The 25,585-nt window shown below is 41.2% G+C and overlaps 1 protein-coding gene across 1 annotated transcript in view; it reads left to right on the top strand.

Moving 5' to 3' along the window:
* Positions 1-25,585, top strand: part of si:dkey-11f4.7 (piezo-type mechanosensitive ion channel component 2) — a 36,535-nt gene that overhangs the window by 10,277 nt on the left and 673 nt on the right. Inside the window, exons 13-54 of the mRNA XM_068323978.1 lie at positions 418-684; positions 918-1,026; positions 1,218-1,339; positions 1,835-1,894; positions 2,637-2,785; positions 3,181-3,345; positions 5,565-5,606; positions 5,887-5,919; positions 6,179-6,291; positions 7,166-7,341; positions 7,769-7,945; positions 8,109-8,243; positions 8,546-8,746; positions 8,847-9,051; positions 9,623-9,724; positions 9,811-9,976; positions 11,292-11,535; positions 11,660-11,756; positions 12,652-12,811; positions 12,975-13,064; positions 13,218-13,309; positions 13,519-13,581; positions 13,696-13,808; positions 13,977-14,097; positions 14,226-14,300; positions 14,464-14,630; positions 16,703-16,902; positions 16,995-17,156; positions 17,299-17,604; positions 17,717-17,975; positions 18,689-18,877; positions 18,987-19,194; positions 19,343-19,475; positions 21,876-22,023; positions 22,104-22,318; positions 22,454-22,612; positions 22,955-23,102; positions 23,922-24,110; positions 24,694-24,786; positions 24,874-25,043; positions 25,118-25,234; positions 25,427-25,506. Coding sequence (XP_068180079.1) covers positions 418-684; positions 918-1,026; positions 1,218-1,339; positions 1,835-1,894; positions 2,637-2,785; positions 3,181-3,345; positions 5,565-5,606; positions 5,887-5,919; positions 6,179-6,291; positions 7,166-7,341; positions 7,769-7,945; positions 8,109-8,243; positions 8,546-8,746; positions 8,847-9,051; positions 9,623-9,724; positions 9,811-9,976; positions 11,292-11,535; positions 11,660-11,756; positions 12,652-12,811; positions 12,975-13,064; positions 13,218-13,309; positions 13,519-13,581; positions 13,696-13,808; positions 13,977-14,097; positions 14,226-14,300; positions 14,464-14,630; positions 16,703-16,902; positions 16,995-17,156; positions 17,299-17,604; positions 17,717-17,975; positions 18,689-18,877; positions 18,987-19,194; positions 19,343-19,475; positions 21,876-22,023; positions 22,104-22,318; positions 22,454-22,612; positions 22,955-23,102; positions 23,922-24,110; positions 24,694-24,786; positions 24,874-25,043; positions 25,118-25,234; positions 25,427-25,506 — 6,220 coding nt within the window. The remainder of the gene's footprint in view (positions 1-417; positions 685-917; positions 1,027-1,217; positions 1,340-1,834; positions 1,895-2,636; positions 2,786-3,180; positions 3,346-5,564; positions 5,607-5,886; positions 5,920-6,178; positions 6,292-7,165; positions 7,342-7,768; positions 7,946-8,108; positions 8,244-8,545; positions 8,747-8,846; positions 9,052-9,622; positions 9,725-9,810; positions 9,977-11,291; positions 11,536-11,659; positions 11,757-12,651; positions 12,812-12,974; positions 13,065-13,217; positions 13,310-13,518; positions 13,582-13,695; positions 13,809-13,976; positions 14,098-14,225; positions 14,301-14,463; positions 14,631-16,702; positions 16,903-16,994; positions 17,157-17,298; positions 17,605-17,716; positions 17,976-18,688; positions 18,878-18,986; positions 19,195-19,342; positions 19,476-21,875; positions 22,024-22,103; positions 22,319-22,453; positions 22,613-22,954; positions 23,103-23,921; positions 24,111-24,693; positions 24,787-24,873; positions 25,044-25,117; positions 25,235-25,426; positions 25,507-25,585) is intronic.

The following is a 25,585-nucleotide window of genomic DNA, read 5'->3' as shown; positions in this document are numbered from 1 at the left end:
CTTTTAGATGCGCCTTATAGTGCAGAAAACACTAATTAACTCTTTCCCCGTCTCCGCGCGCTCACACTCGCAACTACTTCCTGACTCACCGGAAGTCAGCGCCGTCCGTCCCTCTCACTGCTAGTGCGACATCTGCTGACGAAAATGGGAAAATGTTAATTGATATACTTTTTATATCAATTAACAATTTTCAGTTAACTAATAAACTCTTTTGTGAACAATGCGAGGTGTCATTTTCAACGCAACTGAACATCCAGGAACATATTAACTGTTACTTTGTTTCTTATTTATTTGACTTCTAATTGAAATCCAGGAAAACAGCACAGGTTAAATATAATGATTAACAAATAATTCTACTTTCAATAAGCTGCATGGGCTCCACTGTGATGCTGTGTGATTAACACATGTATGCTTCAGGTGTGGAGCATCACCTACAACAACTGGCTGACCTTTGCCCTTCTGGTGTGGTCCTGCATAATCTGGATGATGAGGGACAGACGCCGCTACGCCATGTGGTCCGCCCTGTTCCTAGCGATCTATGGTACCGTCCTGGTGGTGCTAGGGTTCGTGAGCGGCCTCCGCCTCAGCCGGGCCGAGCTCTACCCCGGCCTCCCCCCGGCTGTCATCGTGGACTTTGACCTGAACAGCTACCACCCGGCGCCCTGCGTCCATCTGGGAGCAAAGGTAGGAGGCCGACACGACCTAATGTGATCCGTCTGTGGTGGTGTACTGCAGATCTGATTTCATAGTTGCCCCTTCTTGCCATGAGGAAACAAATTAACAAACAACATATGGCCTGCTGAGGAGCATGTACCAATATTTGTTTAAATTAATTATTGCGTACTATGTTTCATATGGTGCAGCATAGAACTTTGTGAGTCGACTATGTTTGCTCTCTTGTTATCTGTGTGTTGTAGGTCTTCTACAGCTTCAGCTTTTGGTTGATGTTTCGCCAACAAATAAAGGAGAGAAAAGAAGAGCAAGCTCTGAAGACGCAATCTTTAGACGATGTCAAAGTCGTGCAAGGTAATTTATTTTCAGGGTTTTTTTTTTAATGAAGAAGAATCTGCTGTGCTATGCAGTCATATTTATTTTGGATAAATGTGTGTATACTTGTGAACTCATGAAAGTAATCCTGACCAACATTTCATGAAAAGCTAAAAATGTCTCCCTGTTCTATTCCCTTATCCTTCTGTTCATGTTTTCCTCCAAATCAGAGGAGGAAAGTCAGCCATCGCCTCTTGTTGCCATGTCGATCTCAGGGGTGAAAGGAGTTTTGGTGAAATATTGGATCCTCTTCTGCTGCTCCATGTTTTTTGTCATCAGCTTCTCTGGAGAGGTAACACTACAACTTCTACAGAGTAAAGATTAGAGCATTTGTATTTTTGACCTTAATGGAAACTGAATGACTGGAATATTTTTGCTAGGAATTCAGAAAGAAATTCCATATAGATACCATGTAAATCTGTTAGTAGTTCTTTTTCCACAATCATAACTGAAATAAATGTGAATTATGCAATCAGTCATATTGTACACTTCACACAAAATGCTTAAGCCTACCAGAGAGTCCGCATTCCACGGTAGATTAGAACACCGATGAAATATCATACCTAATAAAACAGCTGCATTACTGAAAATGGATTACATGATTGTATAGAAAGTATATGAAACCATAACTGTGTCTGTTTCATTCTGGAATTTTGTGTGTCTTTTTGAGTACTAAAATGACTACACATGCACGTTTTGGAAACTACAAAAATGAGGTTTTAATTTAATCAGCATTATTTTTTATTCTAAAGAAAATAAAATTTAAACACCTATTTCACTTCGTTAGGTCGTCGTCTACAAGATCCTCTACATTGTCCTCTTCCTTTTCTGTGTTGTCCTCTACCAGGTTGGTGATTCCTACTGGAGGTCGTAAGCCTTGTTTTGACTGTTGTTATACGTGTATTTTCTGACTTTTTCCTACAAATTCCACATAGCAGAGTGAATGAGAAACTAAACATTCAGGTGGTACTGGTCAGTAAGTACAGAGGAAATCTGCATAAGTGGATAGGCTGTGCAGCACACAGGGCCACCGTAGCTGTAGGCCCATCTCTCACTGTAATGGGTTTTACTCCAAAATTATCATTAGTGAATCATTCAGCGGTTGTTTGTGCATTAAAACGTTCAATATGGATCCAGCTCGTCCATACAACTTTAGAGTTAAATGTATTGATCATGATTCATAAACACACACACACACACACACACACACACACACACACACACACACACACACACACACACACACACACACACACACACACACACACACACACACACACAGAGTCATTTTTTGCCACTATTTTCCTGTTATTCCGCCAGCTTGTGTTTCTGCTGACCTTTCAGAAGTCCGGTAGGCACTTACAGGAAGGCCTAATGGCTGTGGAGGTGATGTAAGACAAGACAGCAGCATCCACCTCTGTTCAGACAGCATCAGCAGCATCTTGGTGTCTTACAGACTGGAGTGTGTTGTGAAAGGAATATATTCAGACAGGGTTTCAGCCACACTGAGTGTAATACTATAATAAGTTTATAGCCAGAGGTGATCTTATATCTGCAGCTTCAGACAAATCCTGTTTCCTGTCCCCTAGACTCGTTACGACATGTGGCGTCGACTCTTGAAGACGTTCTGGGCGGTGGTGGTCGGTTACTCTATGGTGGTGCTGATCACCATTTACATGTACCAGTTCAGAAGTGTGTCAGGGCTCTTCAGACAAATTATGGGCATGTCGGAAGAAGAGTGAGTCTCTGTTCCATTTTCAGTTGTAGAGGGAATTTGTTTAAATTTGGCCCAAATGTCTATATTTCACTTTGGATCAGATGCTTCCAGGATAAGGATGTGTGGGACATCATTCATTCAGAATTGCAATATCAATATTAATTTTAGAGTTTAATGTGAGAGAGTATTACATTTTGCAAAAAATGCATGTAATGGATTTCATTAAATTTAAGTCTTAGTGTGAGCATATACATTATATTAAGTCTGGATGAACATCAATGTGAAGTGTAACTTTGTTGAGGCAACCAGGAAATACACTTAGCCTGTTTTCAAGAGACTAAGAGATTTCCTGAGAACTGCAAAGTAGACTTGAGGTGATTTTGTTGGTTCAACTTTACATGTGTATGACTTCTCAGTCTCCGTGACCTGGGTTTGGAACGGTACGACACCGTGGAGCTGTTTGCACGTATCCTGCTTCCCGCTGCATTCCTTTTGGCTTGTATCCTCCAGCTGCACTACTTCAACTCAGACTTCCTGACCCTCACTGACCTGGAAAACGTACCTGTCAGACAGACGTCCAGGTGAGACACAACAGTGTGTGTAGAGAAAGAATATCAGTTAACTAGTACTTCGGATGCTGTAGATAAATGGCTGTTTTGGTAGTTGTTTTTTCTTACTGCTGACTTTGCAGGGTTTTTTTTTTTAAATCTGTGTGTGTGTGTCTGTGTGTGTGTGTGTGTGTGTGTGTGTATATATGTGTGTGTGTGTGTGTGTGTGTGTGTGTATGTATGTATATATATTTAAGTGATACGTTAGGCTGGAGTTGCTTCGGTGCTATAAAAATTCTCTTTTACAAAAGGTACAAATCACTGCGTTTTTGTTGTCTCTTTGTACTTTTTATAAATAAACTTTCTGCCCAAAGGTCCGAGTGGGCTTGCCTCGCTCTCCTGTGTCGCATCCAACTCTGTTGTCAGTCGTCAGTCACTCTGCTTTTGACTAGTGGCAGAGATACGAAGTGACGTGCCGCTGCAGCCTACGTGTCCCTCAATGGGCCAAATTTAAAATGCTTGCGCATTGACTTGCCACTCATGATTATTTGCGTTTATTTTTATAGCGTGTTAATCCATCCATCCATCCATCTTCCACCGCTTATCCGGAATCGGGTCACGGGGGCAGCAGCTTCAACAGGGAGCCCCAAACTTCCCTTTCCCCGGCCAAATCCACCAGCTCTGACTGGGGGATCCCGAGGCGTTCCCAGGCCAGTGTTGAGATATAATCCCTCCACCTGGTCCTGGGTCTGCCCTGAGGTCTCCTCCCAGCCGGATGTGCCAGAAACACCTCCCTAGGGAGGCGCCCCGGAGGCATCCACACCAGATGCCCAAACCACCTCCACTGACTCCTTTCCACGCGAAGGAGCAGCGGCTCTACTCTGAGCCCCTCGTGAACAGCAGTGTTTCTCACCTTATCTCTAAGGGAGACTCCAGCTATCCGCCTGAGAAAGCCCATTTCAGCCGCTTGTATCCGCGATCTCATTCTTTCGGTCATGACCCATCGCTCATAACCATAGGTGAGGGTAGGAAGGAAGATTGAACGGTAGATGGAGAGCTTCGCCTCTCGGCTTAGCTCCCTCTTTGTGGCAACAATGCGGTAAAGCGACTGCAATACCGCTCCTGCTGCCCCAATTCTCACGCTCCATTGTTCCCTCACTCGTGAACAGGACCCCAAGATACTTAAACTCCTTCACTTGTGGAAGGACCTCATTCCCCACTTGGAGAAGGCAGTCCACCGGTTTCCTGCTGAGGACCATGGCCTCAGATTTGGAGGTGCTGATCCTCATCCCAGCCGCTTCACACTCGGCTGCAAACCGGACCAGTGAGTGCTGCAGTTCACAGGCCGATGACTCAAACAGGACCACATCATCTGCAAAAAGCAGCAATACAATCCTCAGGCCACCAGACTGTAACCCCTCCTCACCACGACTACGCCTCGATATCCTGTCCATGAAAATCACTAACAGAACTGGTGATAAAGCGCAGCCCTGGCGAAGGCCAACAGCTACTCGGAACAAGTCAGACTTACTGCTGAGAACCTGAACACAGCTATCGTTTGGCGTACAGGGATTGGATGGCCCTGCCATACTCATGCAGTATAGCATTAATTTGCAGCGTAATTAATTAATCTAATTAACGCTTTAAAGTGACAACCCCAATGTGTGTGTGTGTGTGTGTATGTATACAGTATATACAGTATATACAGTATATACAGTGTATATATATATATATTTATATACATGCCCTGGGGCAGACTGACGGAGGCGTCTACAGCGCAGAATCACTGCGTTTTTGTTGATGGTCCCGTCTTTGTTCTTTTTATAAATAAACTTTCCACCCAAAGGTCCGACTGGACTTGCCTCGCTCTCCTGTGTCGTGTCCAACTCTGTTGTCGTCACTCTGCTTTTGACTAGTGGCGGAGGTACGAAGTGACGTCACTGCAGCCTACGGGTCCCTCAATGGGCCAAATTTAAAATGCTTGCGCATTGACTTGCCACTCACGATTAATTGAGTTAATTTTTATAGTGACAGCACTAATAAATGTATATGTGTGTGTGTGTGTGTGTGTGTGTGTGTGTGTGTGTATATATATATATACAGAGAGAGAGAGAGAGAGAGAGAGAGAGAGAGAGAGAGAGAGAGAGAGATGGATTGATTGATATTCTGCTTTTCATATATTTTATATATTATATTTATATATTCTGAACAATCTGAATGTCTGTTTGCCTAATCTATCTTTTCCCACCTAGAGAGGAAGAGCTCAAGGGTTCAGTCACTTTGATATCTGACACGTAAGAGCTGCATTATTCCCTCATAAGTGCTTTGCCGCGCTCACATTTCAATACTTTGTGTATCAAATAGCTATAGTAACTCGTAGACACGTTCAGTGTTTGAATAAGAACAAAACAGCCGTATTTGTTTGAAATCAATGAGGTCTATAATTTTGTTCCCCTTCAAATTGGATATTTGAATCTCATAAGGAGAGTCATGACTCTTGTCAGTTAGAGTAATATAACTATCTGTAATACCTTAAAATAGATTGTAATTCTAAGATATTGCTCTGCTTCTCAGAATTAAAGAGAACATTGAAAAGTTCCAGAAAAGGTAAGGCTGCAGTTCATCTCTTGATTATTGTTTAGTCTAACAAAACAGAATTTTAAGGCCATTAAATAGAGATTATTTGCAATCAAAATTAAATTTGTATGTGTGTGTATTTTGGGTTGAGGTACGAAGAAAAATAATTCCATCATACTAACATGATGGATCTTTAACATGAACTCCCAGTCTATACACCCTATATTTTGTCTTTGTAAGTGTTGAAGTTGTTGTATAAACTTTTGATTTGTTTCCTGTTATCTGTCAGGCTTGTTAAGGAGCAAATGAGACATGGCAAAAGTCAGGAGACTTTGAGCAGCATTGGACTACAAAGCACCTCCGACAGAGGACTTGATGAGCAGGAGGAGAGGATAGGAGAAGGTGAGTGTAGTTTCAGACCAAAACTGGCTCCTCAGATTCCCTCTGTTATGTCAACAAGGATGGGACAATTTTTTGTTAAAGAATGACTGTTTATTAACAATTTTATTTTTCATAATTTGACACCCAACAGAGTAACTTCAGTCCTGGGTTTATGCACTGAGTTTCTGTTTTTCAACTTCACAGTATTTTTCCCTGGAAGTTTAAGCTGTCAGTTAATGGATGTATTTAATTTAAACAGCTCAAACTTAGTCGTTTAATTCAAACTTGATTTAAATTGTCAGTTGTTCTTAGTGAGTCACAAATACTGTACAGCTGTACAATTTAATCATTGATGATTGTCCTGTTACTAATCAGTTGACTTAGCCGTAATTTTATTCATTCCATCATGGATGGATGAATTGATGGATGAATTGATGGATGGATTGATGGATGGATGGATGGATTAACTAAACCTTTTATTTAACCAAGAAATCCCTTCAGATTAAACCTTGAGATTAAATCTCTCGGACATTTGAGGTCTCAGAAAAGAGTTCATCCATCCATCCATCCATCCATCCATCCATCCATCCATCCATCCATCCATCCATCCATCCATCCATCCATCCATCCATCCATCCATCCATCCATCCATCCATTCATTCATTCATTCATTCATTCATTCATTCATTCATTCATCCTCTTGAAGATTAGGTGATCATTTTGAGCTGCTTATCAGAATCTTTGTAATAGGTCACGTTTAAGTCCATCCCTGGTGACTATGGATGAGAGGCGGGGTACAGCCTGGAGAAAGATGTCAATTCATTGCACACCCACATAGAAAGAAAAAAAAAACTCAAGCTGACACTCATACCTACCAACAATTTTCTTCTCTCAGAGTCTGTCCACAGCAGCAGTGAGAACAAGTGGATTGTCATTGTGGACCGGGCGAGCCTGCTGCTCATTCAGGCTCTGTCAGGAGTTCATCAGATGCAGCAGCAGATCTGGAGGGTGCTGGAGATTCACAGCCTCAAGCTGGTGTCCTCTGGCATCATCTGGGTGTCACTGCAAGAGGTGGGATGGATCTATCCGTGTGTCTCTGTGTGTATGCACATAGTATATATATACAATTTCCTATAATTTCCTATACAATTTCCTCCGGGATTAATACATTATCTATCTATCTATCTATCTATCTATCTATCTATCTATCTATCTATCTATCTATCTATCTATCTATCTATCTATCTATCTATCTATCTATCTATCTATCTATCTATCTATCTATCTATCTATCTATCTATCTATCTATCTATCTATCTATCTATCTATCTATCTATCTATCTATCTATCTATCTATCTATCTATCTATCTATCTATCTATCTATCTATCTATCTATCTATCTATCTAGTATTCCATAAGTGTAGTAAAAACACATCTGCTTGTCTTTCTTTTTAATCCTCAGTTTCTCTCTGCAATTTGAATCATCTGATTTTTCAGGTGTCTCTGATGAACTTGCTCTTCCTGGTTCTATGGGTGTTTGCTCTCCCGTTCCCAAGGTTACGACCTTTGGCATCCAGCATCTCCGCCGTATGGGCCTGCGTCATGGTGGTGTTCAAGATGTTTTATCAGCTCACACTCATCAAACCACTTGAGTACTCTTCAAACTGCACAGCAGTGAGTTTTAAAACCAAGAACGTACAAACTAGTACAAACTAGTTCACCAGTCAGCAGGTTTTAACTCTCCTGTAGTTGCTGCATTGGAGGAAGCATATGGTAGACACATTGTTAGATACAAGCTTTGCTTTGCAGTGATGTATATTTATTGTCTGTATGTCAGGGCCTGGTGTCTTCCAACCGCTCAGCTCTGGATGAGGTTTTTAAGAGGTCTGTTCTCTACGTTGAGCCGGTAGACCCCGTGTTCTGGTGTGGAGCAGTCCGTAAATGTGAGGGGAGGATCCTCCCCTGTCTCAAGGTAAAGTCTGTTTACTGTACATTGTTCATCAATCACACCCATCTATCTATCTGTGTATAAAATAAGGCACTCTCAACCAGAGTCAGTGTAATTCACTCAGCTTTTCACATGCCGTAGTTTAAAGTGTAATCTTTTAGATTGATTATTATAACCAGAGTGAATAGCTTCATGTTATGAAGCTTAATGAGATGATAAATATCTGAAATAGAGACCAGATTGGTTTGATTTAACGGGTAAACATAAGGTTCATTCAGGAATGTGAATTCGTACTTGTCGTTGCTTGGTGTGTGTTTGGTCCTTAGAACCATCTGATGGTGCTGGGCCTGCTGGTGTTCGAGGCCACCGTCCATCGGCACCAGCACTACTTCCGTCTCCACAATGACTTGAAGGCCCCGCCTTTCAGCATCATTTTCCAGGGCATCACAAGACAGCACCTGGATAATGGCATCATTCCCTGCATGAAGTACTACATCAACTTCTTCTTCTACAAATTTGGACTGGAGGTACTGGGCCATTTGGGAGTGTGTATATTTGTTGAAGAGGGTTTTGAACTGTTCAACGTATCTGACATTAACTTTTTGGGATTCTTTCACTTTCTCTTAGGCCAGTTTAGTTGTGGCGGTCAATGTGATTGGTCAGAGGATGGATTTCTATGCCCTGCTTCACTCCTGTGCATTAATGGCCGTCCTCTCTCGGCGACGTCGGAAGGCTATTGGGGAGGTGTGGCCAAAATACTGCTGCTTCACTGCAGGCCTCATGGTGCTGCAGTACCTGCTCTGCATCGGCATCCCACCCGCCTTCTGTGTTGGTACAGAACTTCTAATCATTGGTGATATCAAATAAACTGCAGATAAATTTTTAGATATTTTTTTTGATCAATTTCCTTCGTGAGTTAACATTGAAATGAGAAAATCCATTTTAGAGGGACGGCTTGATAAATGACTTACCAAAATATAAATAACCAATAGAATGGCTGCCATCCAAAGTACTGTATTAATTTTTCAAATGATTATCTTCTTGATCAGTCATTTAATGTATATGTTACAATGTAGAATGTATAAATATGCAAATTGACAGAATAAAATCTTCTTTTCCTTTCAGCTTTCCCTTTCAGGGGTCACCACAGCGAATCAGTTGCCTCCAGAATAAAATGATAGTCGTAATTTGTGAAATTCAAATATATTTAGATTACTGCATGACATTCAGATAAATATAAAATTCTGATAACTGAGACGCTAAAGCTGGCAAAAGTTTATAAAGCTGGAACAATTGCATTAATTGATTTAAAAAAAATTCAGATAATCAAATTTCATAGGTCAGAAATGTCCCTCCTACAAATGCACAGCAGTATAAATCACTTAATTTTGTTTTTTCATCAGATTATCCCTGGAGAACTGCAGCTCGACCCTTGACCTCTAACGTCATTAAGTGGTTTTACATGCCTGATTTTGCCATGAAACCCAATCCTTTATTCATTTTCTGTGAGTTTGTCTTCACTCTCTACAGTTGTGACTGTTCTGTCTCGTGTCAGCTGTTGACGGTTCTCTCTCTCTCCTGCTCCCTGCAGACGATCACCTCCTGCTGCTCTGCTCCTCTCTGCAGTGGCAGGTGTTCGAGGAGGAGAACCGAGCAGCAGTGCGACTGCTGGCTGGTGACAATGTTGAAATCAGCCGCAGTCTGGATCCTTGTTCCTTCAACCAGTTCATACCTGTCAATAATTTCCTTCACTGCAGGTCAGAAATTCAAGGTCGTTTTGGTCTCAGTTTGGTGCATTTTACTTTTATGATCTCAAACAAATGAGATCTGCACAGTCGTCGATGGTCTTTGATTTATTATCTCCCCTCCTTTCACATGACTTATAGAATCTATGGATCTGAGATAAGGACAGGAAATAACCTGAACATAGTTCAGTTAGTTATTAGTTCACCACAAAAATAATAAATACAACACTAAATTTGAGAAGAAAATGTCTCAATACCAGTGAAATTATCTGTTCATGCTGAGATAATTTTACATCTTAAAAAACTTTGGTTCTAGTCTAGAAATAAGGAGGCAGAGAAAAAACAGTAAAAAACCTTTAAAATAAGTTGTTATAAATTTAGACTCTTGGAATTGGAAGAACAGTTTGTGGTGTTAACAACTTCCTGCTGTGTAGGATTAACTGCAGATGGAGGATTAGGAGTCCATCACACTGGTTTGTGGTCTTTTTAGGAGCATTAAAGGGTTGTTTTAGATCATTAATTCATGCGTGTTGTCAAACTCAGGAAAGCTGTTCTGGTAAAATGAAACTGCTGTCTAAGCACTAATGGGTATCTCTTAAGTCCATGAAAGACCGATGCCTCTGATTATTGGATTTATTTCGGGCCCGGCTGCCAAACACCCAGCTTTGTTATGCTGCTGTAATTTAAATATACAGTATTTTCTCTATGGGGAATTTGATATCAGTTATCATAGATGAACAGCAGCTTTATCAATGGCTGATCAAGTTGGAAGTTGAAACTGTGATTTTAACAAAACATTTGATAGGCTTTTTTTAAGAAATGGGATATTGCATCTTGAAATTCGCTTTCTGAAATCCATAAGCATGATACGACTTTTTAAGATGAAGCCACAGATGATGCCATGATGACGTGCATCTTAATGGATTCACGTCAAGACTTTGAAGAGGCCACTCCAAAGCCTTTGTGTTGTTTGTCTTCAGCTGCTCAGAGGTGGACTTGCTGGTCTGTTTTGGATCATTATCCTGCTACAGAACACAAGTCATTTCAGCTTTAGGTTCACAAACAGATGGCCAGACATTCTCCTTCAGGATTTTTTGGTAGACAGCAGAATTCACCGTTTATTTATCACAGCCAGCCTTCCAGGTCCTGAAGCAGCACAACGTTAGTCAGTATAGTTACGAAATACTTTATTTAAAATGACACAACATTTTCCCTTGGATCCAGTTTATATGAAAAGCAAAGTTAAGTTGACCACAAAAATGTTCAGTACAGTTCTGAATACTTCGCAGTTCCTCAGCAGGTGTGTGCTTGATCTTCTGGTCCTCAGGAGCTATCTGGACATGGTGAAGGTGTTTGTTTTCAGCTATTTCTTCTGGCTGGTTCTGTGCCTCATCTTCATCACCGGCACCACGCGAATCAGCATCTTCTGCATGGGATACCTTGTGGCCTGTTTCTACTTCATGTTGTTTGGAGGCAGCGTTTTGATGCAGCCGGTCAGATACATCCTGCGACTGTGGGACTGGCTCATTGGATATACCTGCTTTGTGATCACCATGAAAAACCTGCTGTCTGTGAGTTATTATGCAGGAAAATATCATTTAAAATAAATGAATTTAGTGAATTTATTAACCTTTGTTGGGCTTCATGCCTTTAATTCTGTTTTTTTCCTATTAATTCTGTGTGTTTTATGATCAGCTGGGCTCTTGTGCCCATCTGGACAGCCTGATAAAGAACAGCTGCTGGTTGATTCAGGCGTTCAGTATGTTCTGCACCATCAAAGGCTACGACATCCGTAAGTTTCTGGAACAGTTGAATGTGAATCTTCACCTCAGTTAACTCTTGTGTTTGTGAGGAACTTAGAAAGTTTTTCACTAAAATTAAAAAATATGGAAATAGTGTTTGAAATGTATATTGTTGTTTCTTTGTTTTGTTTTACACAAATGTTGTCACCAACGTTTGGAAGTTTGGGACCATTACCGTCTCTCTGTATTCATTCATTTATCTTCTTGAAAACAATACGGTCAAAATTGTTTCATCTTCACTCGCTTATCCACCTTGCGGTTCGTGGGTCTGGAGCCCATCCCAGCTGGCTACAGACGAGAGGTGGGGTACACCCCAATGGGACTCCACCTCATCACAGGGCTACACAAAGGACAAATAACCATTCACACTCACACCTAAGAACACTTTGTCGTGACCAGTTCACCTAAGCTGCATGTTTTCGGGTGTAGAGAACACAAGCAGAGGAGAATTATAAACTCTGCGCTCCCACTCTATAATTTGTTTGACAAAAAAAATTAGGATTCTACTTAACAATATAATACAATTTAATAAAGTCATTTGATTCACGTAATTCATAACTAATTTATTGTCAACATAATTTTCCTTTATTAATGTACATTAGTTTTTATGTTGCATGTAAAGTACAGAGTGCTTTTATTATGTATTTGTTTTTCTTTTGTAGTTATACGTTCTTTGAAAAGTTTAGTTGACTCAGGTTAAAGGAGATAATAAAGGACATAATAATCATAATATTCTGAAAATGTTGCTTGTGACTCCTTGTTGTTTACGTCTGATCTAGAGAAAGTCACATATTCATTTGGTATTGATATTAAAAAAAGACGCTCAGTGTTTCTGTGGACTAAAACATCTTTATACAACACAATACAAACATATTTGTGACTTAGCTGCTCCTGACGATGAGTGTGAGCTGCCGGCAAGCGAAGCCGGTATCGTCTGGGATGCCATCTGTTTCACTGTCCTCCTGGCGCAGAGGAGAGTCTTCCTCAGCTACTACTTCCTCTATGTGGTGTCTGACCTCAGGTCCTCGAAGATCTTGGCCTCCAGGTAATAGAAATATTTAAACCAGTTTGATTTTGTCATAGTCGTCCAATAATTTAACAAGAGATCCTAAACAAATAAAAGTACAAACAGCCATGATAAAATGTAAAAAAAAAAAAGCTACTGGTTAAAGTTATGTTGTCTCCGTATATCTATCTTCCTCTCAAAGGGGCGCTGAACTGTTTGAAGCCAAAGTGAAAAAGCTAATAGCAGCCAGGCTGGAGATGGAGCAGAAATCTGTGGAGACACTGAAGAAACAGTAAGCCGTAGATGTAGAGCCAGTTTATAAATATATCTGACTGCAGCTGAGTGGCTGAATTAATGAATCCAAATTCCAACAGGCTCGGACTAATGTTCACATTTATGTTTCCTGAGTAGTGAGTTCACTTGTATTCCCACCTTCTCTCTGTAGGATGGAGAAAATCAAGTCAAAACAAAGGAGTCGGCCTGCAGCAGCTAAACCGAATACACCTGACCAAGAGCAGATTATACCTGGTAACTCGAGTGAATCAGTGTTTTTGTTTTCTATTCTGCTTTTACTCTTTATAAATAACAAACAATTCAGGTCCAATTAGTTATTTAAAAGACAAATAACTAGTCTTTCTGCATGTAGTTTTTCTACTGTGAGATCTATTCTTGAAAATATGTTTTTAATCTATTGGGAGATCAGCAAATATAGAGAATAACCACAAAGACTGACATTTATTTTCCAGCTGATGAGAAGGCAAAGAAAGACGGAGGAAAATGGTGGAAGCCTTGGGCGTCTCAGCCTGGAGGTGAGCAGAAACAGCACACAACCAACATAATAAATGCTTGATCAGCATTCCACTTTTTTGCTCAATAGTTCATCAGAACAGATGGTGGTGTAGTTTTGCTCTCCTGCTCTGCAGTGGAAAACAACTGCGGCTACCACTTGTTTGAGAGCGACAGCGAGGAAGAAGAAGAAGAAGTTGTAGAGAAGAAGGAAGAGGAGGTACCCACGAAGAAGAAATCTGCTTTCCAGGTAAAACCTAATAAAAAAGAATTTTTGGAAGAAAAAAATGTAGGACAACTGAGAATGGAAGATGTAGGTTAATGCTTAACTTTCAAAGAACACACTCCCCCTTTAAAGTAACTCTGACTGAGCAATCCCCCCATATTATAGCATCAGTTGATGTGTATCTGATCTCAGTTAGCATACAACGCCTGGGTCACAAGCTCTAAGAGGGCTCTGAAGGATCTGAAGAAGGAGAAGAAAAAAATAAAGAAAGAGGAGACAAAGAGAGCAAAGAGAGAGCTTCAAAGACAGCAGGGTGAGTGGTTGTTCACTGGTCTGAATTATGTGTTGTTGTGTCTCTTTAAATCACTCTGGGAGCACGTAAATCAGCATTAATCGTAGCAGTCCTTACAGAGAAGTCATTCAATAGAATATTTGTTCCAGGCATTGACAGAACAGATTCTAGTGAGGATGAACTGAACGACAGCACCATCATGGAGGAGGGAGAAGAGGAAAAAGGTAAGTATGCCTCAGTCACTACATTACAAATACAAGTGAAGTTCTGAGAGACAGTGAGAGAATGATAGCTTCTGTTTGCTTTTGCTGTGTGAGCAGCAGTGACAACTGGACTCACTGTCACATACCAGACATCCTCACTTGTATGCTTGTCTTCCTCTGACAGAAAACATTCTGCAGCGCTTTCTCAACAGCTTGAAGTTCTTCGTCGTGTTTGTTCAAGCTCTGGTTGATGATGTGACCAAGGCTCTGAACAATTTCTGTAAAGACAACTTGGACATTTCTAAGGTTCTTCGATTTGAGCGAGCGTTACTCAGCCAGCAGCAGAAGAAGGTGAGAGGGAAGGGAGGTCCATCTGTTCTAGGTTGCAGCTCGTGTCAGCTAATATGTAGAACATCAGTAATCTCAGGCTTGTGTCCTCTTGCTTCAGTCTGACACCCGAGTTTATGTAATCAGTTTTTACATCCCGCTTCAAAGCGGTGATGTATTGTAATTGTCAGTGTTCGTCCGTTTGTTCGTCTGTCCGTTAGTACGTCCATCAAATATCTTCGCCTGAGTGACTATGTTATTTCCCCTTGCGGGGATTAATAAAGTATTCTTCTTGTTCTACTTCTTCTTGTTCTTCTTGTACTTCTTCAACTGTTGCAGATAGATAGATAGATAGATAGATAGATAGATAGATAGATAGATAGATAGATAGATAGATAGATAGATAGATAGATAGATAGATAGATAGATAGATAGATAGATAGATAGATAGATAGATAGATAGATAGACAGAGACAGACAGACAGACAGACAGACAGACAGACAGACAGACAGACAGACAGACAGACAGACAGACAGACAGACAGATGAGAAAACTAGATGAAGGTCAAATTTCAACTTACGTAGGCTCAGGAACTGGATAAGATAGAAAGACGAGGGAGAAAGCAAGTGTGACTAAGACCATAGATCAAAGCTAGGGCTTTCATCTACCTATCCACTAGCTCACTAGCTTTGATCTACGGTCAAAGCTAGTGCATAGCTTTGACCTACCCCAAAAGCTTTGACCCTGACCTACCCTTAATTAAAGTAGGTCAGGATAAGTCATGGAATGTTGCATTCTCTGACTGTCTTGTTTATATACGTGATCATATGTACAAACATAAACTTTTGGACAAGTAAATGCAGCGTTTATCATTCAGCAATAAGAGGTTGAGAGGAGCACTCAGTCTCACATCTCTCTTGTTTAAAAATAGAGATTACTTGATAATCTACTGGTATTTAATGTTGTAGATCATAGCAAGCAACTTTAAATCTGTGCTGCTGTGTCAATGTTTTCATCCCAATATTTGAAAAAAAAATTAAACAATCAAATTTCAGAGAACAAATTGAGCATATAAAACTTAGCATTTCTATTCCATCTGACTAAATATTTATTTGAAACATTTTGACCCTTTAATTTTTGATTTTATTACACAGCCTTAAAATTCTTCACAGAAGTGAGTTATGTAGAGCAAACACTTACTTATTTTTTTGTTTTTGTTTTAGCAAACTCAAAACTTAACATCACTTAACAGCCAGATGTGGGAAATGTTCTATTTTGCATCAACTCACTCTAACTAATGGACTTTCAGTAATTCAGTGAGGAAGTCAGTATTCCTGCTAGAATTGACTTTACAACTTTTACTGTACTATTAGTTTCATTTTGGATATATCTTGAGACATTTTGACTTGTTGAAAGATGAAGACAACCGGGAGAATTAATGACACTGATAATGGCCGCATTCCATTTAGATAATCTGATTCCAGGGTTTTCACGTGGTGGCATGACACCCATTCTTTTCTGGCTTTCCCATGATGAACAATGTGTTACTCTGAGACAAAAATCCAAGTTGTAATAATAATAATAAGCAAGGTGGTTCCGGGTTTGCCTCCCGCTCTGCTAAGTTTGCATGTTCTCCGTGTGAATGCGTGGGTTCTCTCCAGGTTCTCCGGCTTCCTCCCACCTCCAAAAACATGTCCTTCAGGTTAATTGGCCGGTCCAAATTGTCCGTAGGTGTGAGTGTTTGGCATGCGTGGTTGTCTGCATCCCTGTGTGGCTCCTCGGTGCACTGGCGTCGCTTTTCCCTTGCCTAACCCCCTAAGCCAGCTGGGATAGGTTCCAGCTCCCAGCGACCCACGACAGCGGATGATGCGGTAACGAAAAATGAATGAATGAATGAATGAATAAATAAAAATATATTTGATGCATTTAATGCATTTTTCATCTACAAAATTCAAAAGTGAAAGATGGAAGAAATAAACAACTTTACAAGAGTGAGCTAACAATCACAAGATGTGTCTCAGTTCAGGACATGCATGTGTGACATGCGTGAACAGTTTCATGACCGTGGATGTGGGGTTTCTCTCTGACCCTGCAGGGCAAAGAGGTGAGCCAGGAGAGCGTCAAGCACTTTTATGAAAACTGGATGTCCCGTCAGAACACGCTTTCATCGCAAGATAACTTGGACGAGGCTCTTCCTACACCCTCCTCTCCTCTCGCTGTACCATCCTCTCTCCATGCCTATGCCAGACTGAAGAGTCAAGCCTCCAAACTGTCCTGGGGCAGCAGTGTTTCTAGGTGGTTTACTTCATGTCTTCCTTCATGTTGGGACATGAATAGTTTGACATCTTAACTTATAGACCTTGTTTGCTCTCTCCTCCTTACTTCAGCTGCATGACAGACGAGACGTTGCTCATGTCCCGACAGCCGACCCAGGAGGAGCTGGAGGAGCCTCCTGTAGTGCTCCCTGCTGCCGGCCAGCTCAGACGGAGGCTTGTGAGATCAGTGAACATCGACCTGTCATCCGCAGAGCAAGAGGAACTTTCACCAAGGTGAGATAGATGCTTAGGACAAACTACAATAGAAAAAAATTCCCACAGAGATTTGCTTTTGAAAATTTTCAGACCTTTTTACATGTCATGTGGATTTTTAGGACTCTCGATGTAAAATCTTAAATTCTTCTTCTCTAAAAAGCTGTGAAGATGGTGAGACTCATCAGGAGGACCATGCACAGGAAGAGGGTGAGGAAGAGGAGGAGGAGGAGGATAGGGAGAGTGAGAGAGGAGAAGACGTGGAAGAGGAAAAGGAGCAACAAGAGAGTGATTATGAGGTGGAAAGAGAAGAGCTGAACGATAAATCAGAATGTGGTGATTACCCAGAATGCACTTCATTGAGCCTCAGGGAGAGTGATGGAAAGAAAAGCGTTGACCTCCCAGAAACTCCCAGACCTCTGAGTCAGGAGACGAGGAACCTCACCGCCAGTGAGCTGCTGCTGAACAAGTCAGTGGACACAACGACTCAGAACACTTTGTTTTAACATCTATGATTAATACTTTCATCTATGATTCTCTTCTTCCTCTTTCCTCTTCTTCCTCCTTCTTTCATTCTATAGCATGTTTGAAAATGAGGAGATCGAAGAGTCCGATAAGTTTTTCACGACATTGCCCAGGCCTCTGAAGCTGGTATTTGCCCTCTATCACACCATGGTGTCCAAGTCAGAGATGCTGTGCTACTTTGTCATCATACTGAACCACATCGTGTCAGCGTCGTTCCTGTCCCTCATCCTGCCCATCCTCATCTTCCTCTGGGCCATGCTGTCTGTACCTCGGCCAAGCAAACGGTTTTGGATGACCGCTATAATTTACACTGAGGTAAGTTATTACGTCCCTCTTCAAAGCGGTGATGTATTGTAATTGTCAGTGTTCATGTGTTTGTCCGTTCGTCGGTCCGTCTGTTCGTTTGTTCTTTAGTCCACCAAATACCTTTGCAACCGTTGCAGATAGAAGGATGAAACAAAAAGCACATTACTCAGGCGGCAAAGGGGATGAAAAAGAGATGTTGACCTCGACCTTGAGAAAACTAGGTGAAGGTCAAATTTCAACTTCTGCACACTCAGGGACCGGATAAGATAGAAAGATTAATTAGCAGGCCAGTGTGATTAAGACCATAGATCAAAGCTAGAGCTTTGATCTACCTATCCATTAGTTTTGATCTATGGTCAAAACCATTGCATAACTTTGACTTACCCTGAAGCTTTGACCCTGACCTACCCTTAAAGTGGGTCAGGGTAAGTCGAGGGATGTTGCAGTCTCTGTTTTAGCATTAACATGTTTAACACAACCTCTTGAGTAGAAAATTAATTTTGGAATAAAAAACAAGTTGTTGCGGAACCCTTGCTCAAGTGCACCTCGGCAGTGTTCAGGAAGTGAACTGGCAAAACTGGGTCTTGAACCGACCACCGTCCAGTCCCCAGCCCATGACCGGGTGGACGGAACTGCTGCTGCCCCCCCTAATATAATTTCCCCAGTAGGATAATAAAGTTTCTTTCTCTCTTCCTAATCCTAATCTCGTGTGTTTTTTACAGCTGAATGTAGTGGTGAAGTACTTCTTCCAGTTTGGTTTCTTCCCCTGGACCACCACTGCCTACAGAGGCATCAACGCTGATCGGCCCTTTGCTCTGCCCAACATTATCGGGGTAGAGAAGAAAGATGGCTACGTTTTGTTTGACCTCATTCAGCTGCTCGCTCTGTTCTTCCACCGGTCTATTCTCAAGGTACACATGAAAAAATTTACCTGCTCATTAGCACACCAGGAGCCACCAGCACGCTGCCGTGCAGCTAGGTTTGCATGTTAACATTCTGTTTGTGTCCATGGCTGCACAGTGTCACGGACTGTGGGACAGTAAGGAGGTCGAGATGCCTGACTTTTTCAAAAAGATGAAGCGGAAGGTGGAGAAGAAGAAGATGGCAGGAGGAGATAAAGTGAGCAGCAGAGAGAGGCTTCAGCGTCGGCTGAAGCTGCTTCCTCTTCATGCCTCCACCACCTCATTATTCCGTAGACGGAAGGCGGGCGAGTCGGCGGACTGTATTGGTTAGTATTCAGATGGAACTTGAAATGTGATTATATATAATATATGGAACTAATCTACTTTTCTTGTTTTTCTGATTGCAAGTTATTGCAAGTATATTAATCAGTATTTATGCCTGACGTTTTTTTTTGTTAAATCTTTTTACAGGAGAGTTGAAGCCCAAGAAGCAGCACCGCAAGAAGATGAAGCGACAACAAAACAAGGCTCCACTGACCAAGAGGCAGCGGCTCAGGCAGCAGATCAGAGAGAGGATGCTACAAATCAAAGCTGCCATCATAGAAGTGTAAGTTGTTGTGTTGTGCACAACAGCTATTGCCTTTACAAATATTTTGTTCTTAGCATTTTGACTGAGGGAAAGAGCCCTCATTTAAGAAACACTGTAAACAGGTATTTGTTTGGGAGAATGAAAGGATCATCCCTCCTCTGGTTTTTACATATCTAGCCTGGGGGGAGGGGGCTGTCAATAATTAAAAATAAGAATTAACAGGCAGGCTGTGGCAGAGTTTTCTTACAGAAATCCAATAGTTGATATATCTGGTTCTAACTTTCAGCCTGATCCAAATTGTCAGTAGTCTCGACGTTCACAAACATCCCCACGCACACAAGTACATTGTGTGTTCAATTCCTGTTCAGAATTTCACAGAGATTTGGATAGAAGGACAAAACGCTGCAGGTGACGGGCTAACAGGAAAAAAGAGAAAAACACATGAAGTCCAACTTCAGAGCAAACCATTCACTTAGTCTGATATTTACTGAGTTATTTTGACATGATATGAAATCTTAATCTAGGTTATTAGGATTAGGACTTAATTAGGATAAATCCTCTTACCATGTTTGCATGATCGACTTTTATCAATGGTCCTAAAGTCTATTTAGGCCATCTTCATCATCTTCATCTTCCACATAGAGGCCTAGACAGAAAATTTAATATTTCACGTCTTAAGTTTGTAAGTAATATGAATGTTCAGCTGGTTGGAATTTAGGCTCATATGACCGACTATTAACCGAAAAAACAATTAGGGGCGTTGATTGCTTATTTTTTCATGATAGAAAAAAGTAATCCCCCCTCCGTTTTGTGACGAATAGTACACTGTGTGTGTGTGTGTGTGTGTGTGTGTGTGTGTGTGTGTGTGTGTGTGTGTGTGTGTGTGTGTGTGTGTGTGTGTGTGTGTGTGTCTGTGTGTCTGTGTGTCTGTGTGTTTGTGTCTGTGTGTGTGTGTGTGTGTGTGTCTGTGTGTTCACATACTCTGTATTTAAAAGTAAAGATCTGACAGCTCAATCTCTTGACTGAGACTGAAAAGATTGAAACCATCTGGTTTTTATCCAGTCCAATGTCTTTATTGTGATTTCAAGAATAAAAGTCCTGTCATTTTTTTCAGTTCGCTGCTAAGTCACTAAGATTTAATTAAATTCTTTAAGATTTTCAACATATATGACATGTTTATGTATTTTGTTACAAAATCAAAAGTACAGACAGATGAGGTTAGACAGGAATCTCCATGGACTGTGATGTTTGCAGATGACATTGTGATCTGTAGTGAGAGCAGGGAACAGGTGGAGGAGAAGCTAGAGAGGTGGAGGTTTGTCCTGGAAAGGAGAGGAATGAAGGTTAGCCGCAGTAAGACGGAGTACATGTGTGTGAATGAGAGGGACCCAAGTGGAAGAGTGAGGTTACAGGGAGAAGAGCTCAAGAAGGTGGAGGATTTTAAGTACTTAGGGTCAACAGTCCAGAGCAATGAAGAGTGTGGAAAAGAGGTGAAGAAGCGTGTACAGGCAGGATGGAACGGGTGGAGGAAAGTGTCAGGTGTGATGTGTGATAGAAGAGTTTCAGCTAAAATGAAAGGAAAGGTGTACAAAACTGTGGTGAGACCAGCGATGTTGTTTGGTCTAGAGACAGTGTCACTGAGGAAAAGACAGGAGACAGAGCTGGAGGTAGCAGAGATGAAGATGCTGAGGTTCTCTCTGGGAGTGACCAGGAAGGATAGGATCAGGAATGAGTACATCAGAGGGACAGCGCATGTTAGAGGTTTTGGAGATAAAGTCAGAGAGGCCAGACTGAGATGGTTTGGACATGTCCAGAGGAGAGATAGTGAATATATTGGTAGAAGGATGCTGAGTTTTGAACTGCCAGGCAGGAGGCCTAGAGGAAGACCAAAGAGGAGTTTATGGATGTAGTGAAAGAGGACATGAAGGTAGTTGGTGTGAGACAACAGGATGCAGAAGACAGGGTTAGATGGAGGCAATTGATTCACTGTGGCGACCCCTGAAGGGAAAAGCCGAAAAGAAAAGAAGAAGTTACAAAATCAAAATGAGAGATATGACAGATTTTGGAAAGGGAGGTGGGGAACAACACCATACAAACATCACCATCACTGAATCATCTCATCGTCTTAAAATAGGTCACAAAACAATGAAAAAAAAATATTGTAACCCTACATTCAGCTGTGAATGTACATAAATTATAGGGGTTTAGTGGTGCGTCATATAACTATAAAGTTAACACCAGGACTCTGATAATTTGATTTAACACATCTTATAAGTCTCATTTTTGTTCATAGGTTCTACCAAACGAAGCTTCATCACAGTGGTGCAGACAACAGACAAACCTCATGGCATATTAATTGTTATAGATTTTTTGAAATGCTTAGAAAGTGTATTCTGACATGTTTTATTTTTTCTGCAGGGCCCTTCACATTTTCCTACCCATAAGGCAGTTTTTCTATGACATCATCCACCCAGAGTACAGTCCTGTTTGTGACGTCTATGCCCTCATGTTTCTCATTGATGTCGTCAACTTTATTGTCACTATCTACGGATACTGGGCTTTTGGGGTGAGACTACCTCTGATCAAACTGTTGCAGTGTGATGTGTTCTGTGAGACACGATCAGGCTGACTTCTGTCTCTCTGTAGAAATACTCTGCGGTGACTGATATCACAGAGTCCCTGTCAGAAGACCAGGTTCCAGAGGCCTTCCTGGTGATGCTACTCATTCAGTTTGGCACCATGATAGTGGACCGCGCTCTATACTTGAAGAAGTCCTTGCTGGGAAAGTGTGTCTTCCAGGTGGTGCTGGTGTTTGGCATACACTTCTGGATGTTCTTCATCCTCCCTGGGGTCACAGAAAGGTCATCAACTAACTAGACTTATTATGGTTCTGATTAACGTTTTTTTCCAAAAACATTATTTTAACAATCTCATCAAAACTCCATCTCTAAATCTAGTTTTTCCAATATCTCCACCCATCATTTTGTGGTCCACAGGAGATTCAACAGGAACCCTGTTGCTCAGCTCTGGTATTTTGTGAAGTGTGTCTACTTCGGCCTCTCTGCCTACCAGATAAAGTGTGGTTACCCAAACCGCATCCTGGGCAACTTCCTCACCAAGAACTTTAACTACCTGAACCTCTTCCTCTTTCAAGGGTAAGACATGGCATGGTTAATGAATTAAAGAATTCACAAATGTCCCGCATAAAGTTGTCGTAACTTAATTGAATGGGACTTTGTACACTAACAACACTGTGGAGTCCAAAAAACATAGTTATTACTTAATATTATTGATTATCAAAGATGTTAATAAAACACCAAACGTCAAACATGTTATGTTGGCTACATTTATGTAAAACATCAAGCATGTTATGTAAATAACAAACATGTTACAAAAATATACAACATGTTACGAAAACTACAAGCATGTTATGAAAACATGTTATCAATGAATAATAGTCATAATTGTAATGTTTTTCCTCATTTCTTCTTCTTCAGGTTTCGTTTAGTTCCGTTCTTAACGGAGTTGAGGGCAGTGATGGACTGGGTTTGGACCGACACCACTCTGTCCCTCTCCAATTGGATTTGTGTTGAAGACATCTATGCTAACATATTCATACTCAAGTGTTGGAGGGAGTCTGAGAAAGTAATTGAATGCATCTTTTTCATCATCCTGCACATATTAGTTAGTACACAGAATGAGAAAGCCACATTAAGAAAGCAATTATCTACTCAGACATTTTGCATTTGCATGGATGATTCTTAATTTTCATTTTCTTTCAAAACCTTCTTACATTATTCATCCAAGTTCTTGCTCACTCTCTTATCAACAGATAATTTATGAATTACTACTTTGATGTGAGGTTCATTATTTTATTCTTATTAACTGTGAATATATGAAAGTAAAATTTATTCTTGTAAATAGAATAAATTTGGGGCAGCAGTGGCTCAGTGGTAGAGCCCACGGTGGAGCGGGTTGTCCTATGATTCAAGATTGGCGGTTCGATTCCCCTCTCCTGCCCAAAAACTCCCGGAGTGTGAGCTGACAGTGGGAGGTGTCAGTTCACCTCCGGAGCACTACCGCGGCACCCTTGAGCAAGGCACCATCCCCCTTATAAGCTGCTCATTTGGGTGCTCCACAAAGGGGCTGCCCGCCACTTTACCTCCCTTTGCATGCTTACAGGCCCTATGTGTGTGTGTGCATGTGCTACAGGGGCCTGTTCTCACTAATATGTAGGCATGTGTTTGAACCACTAACTAGAGTGTGCATTCTTAATTTCCATTTGGGGATCAAATCAGTATATAAACTTTTTAAAAAAATTAAAGCTATTAAAATTGTCAACTTTTATTTAAGACTGATGGTCAGACAAGCAGCTGGGCTTTTTGTAAGCAAATAAATTAATGAGATCTGCCCAGTAGAGTGAATAATGATGAGAACTACATCAATACTGCTGTGATTTTTCAGAAATACCCCCATCCCCCGGGACAGAAGAAGAACAAGGTGGTGAAATATGGCATGGGAGGGTTCCTCATCTTCGCTCTCATCAGTATCATCTGGTTCCCACTCCTCTTCATGTCACTCATCCAGTCAGCAGCCGGAGTGATCAATCAGCCGCTGGATGTCTCCTTCCAGCTCAGCATTGCGGGATATGAGGTTAGGAGATAAATAATCAAACAATAAGGGATCATTAATGACTACTTCTTAAATAATATCACCTACTCCCAGCAGCAGGAATCATACTTACCTTATGTCGTCGTTGACCCATTCATGGACAGCGTGCAGAAGCTGAAACCTCTGTAACAACTTAAATCTGCTGACAAGCTGTCAGAATTTTATGTTATTCAATCCTCTGCTTTCCTGTACACATCCAAAAGTCCAGGTTCATACAGTGAAATTGTTTGGAGTAAAGACACATTCACCTAATAAAGCCTGAGGAATGCAGGTGTAAGAAAATGTTGAATTAGTGGCAGGTGTATGAAAATATGGATGATGTCAGAGCTTGATGTGACTTGAACATAGGAAGCATAGGTGTCATCCTCTGCAGACAATGAATGTCTGCACAAAATTTTTGTGGCAGTTCATAATGTGCTAGTTAATTTAATTTTTCAATCTGAACCAGATGTCGGATCTGTATGGTCAACACTTTATGTTTACTTCTAATTCTGCAACTCAGGTTTTAGATGAGGTTGTTTAATGTTCATTCCACTGCTGAGTGTGTGTGGTTGTGTTTCCATAGCCTCTGTTCACCATGAGTGCCCAGGAGCAGAATTTGTTTCTCTACACACAAAGTGGATTCAATCGACTCACCAAAATGTATGCGACCCATCTGGTAGGTAGATTTTAGTGGACATTTAGACATTTATTGGAGTCACACAGACAAAGTAAACCACCACTCCTCTTTCTCACTCTTTCCCAGGGTGCTATGCAGTTCCTAATGAACTATGAGGTAGACGACATTGTTGTTGCTAAGATAAAGAGTGATTCCAGTCTGCTGTGGAGCATCAGCCCAGCGAGTCGAGAGGCCATGATTCTGGAGCTCAGCAACTCTTCCCACATATACATGACGTTACGCTGGACGCTGCTTAGGTCCGTGTGTTTATCCGTTTATGTTTTGTGTTTGTGAGTGTGAGTCCTAAACGCTCCTCTCTTTCCTCTCCCAGAAATGCTTCCATATCATTAAATGCAAAGACTGTGGGAGAGCACACAGTCAAGTATGAGGACGAGGCCTTGAGGGAGGGGATAGTCCACATGCTCAAAGGCAACAGCAGCAAACCCATGTAAGTCAACACAACACAAGCAGCTGGTGTTCACTCCTTGATAGCACGTTAATGCTATAGAGCAACTGGATTAGCCCAACTAATTTAAAAGTAAAAATAAATACTGTAGTATCACATGACATGAGTTGACATAATGTCAACTCATGTTGACATTGTTTATTTCAGCAGAAAATGTGTTATTTTGTCCTGTAGAATCATTAATTCTCTGCTACCGAAGTACATCAGGGGTTCGAAAGGACCAGAGTCCAAAATGGCAACCAGGATGAAAGTAGGTCAGTTACTATTTATTATACATTGGCCATACTATGTTGCGTGTGTGTGTGTGTGTGTGTGTGTGTGTGTGTGTGTGTG

The sequence above is a fragment of the Antennarius striatus genome, chromosome 2 (genome assembly GCF_040054535.1).
Source record: "Antennarius striatus isolate MH-2024 chromosome 2, ASM4005453v1, whole genome shotgun sequence".
In the NCBI taxonomy this organism is placed as follows: Eukaryota; Metazoa; Chordata; class Actinopteri; order Lophiiformes; family Antennariidae; genus Antennarius; species Antennarius striatus.
The sequence above is the reverse complement of the archived record's forward strand: the minus strand, read 5'-3'. Positions and strand labels throughout refer to the sequence as shown.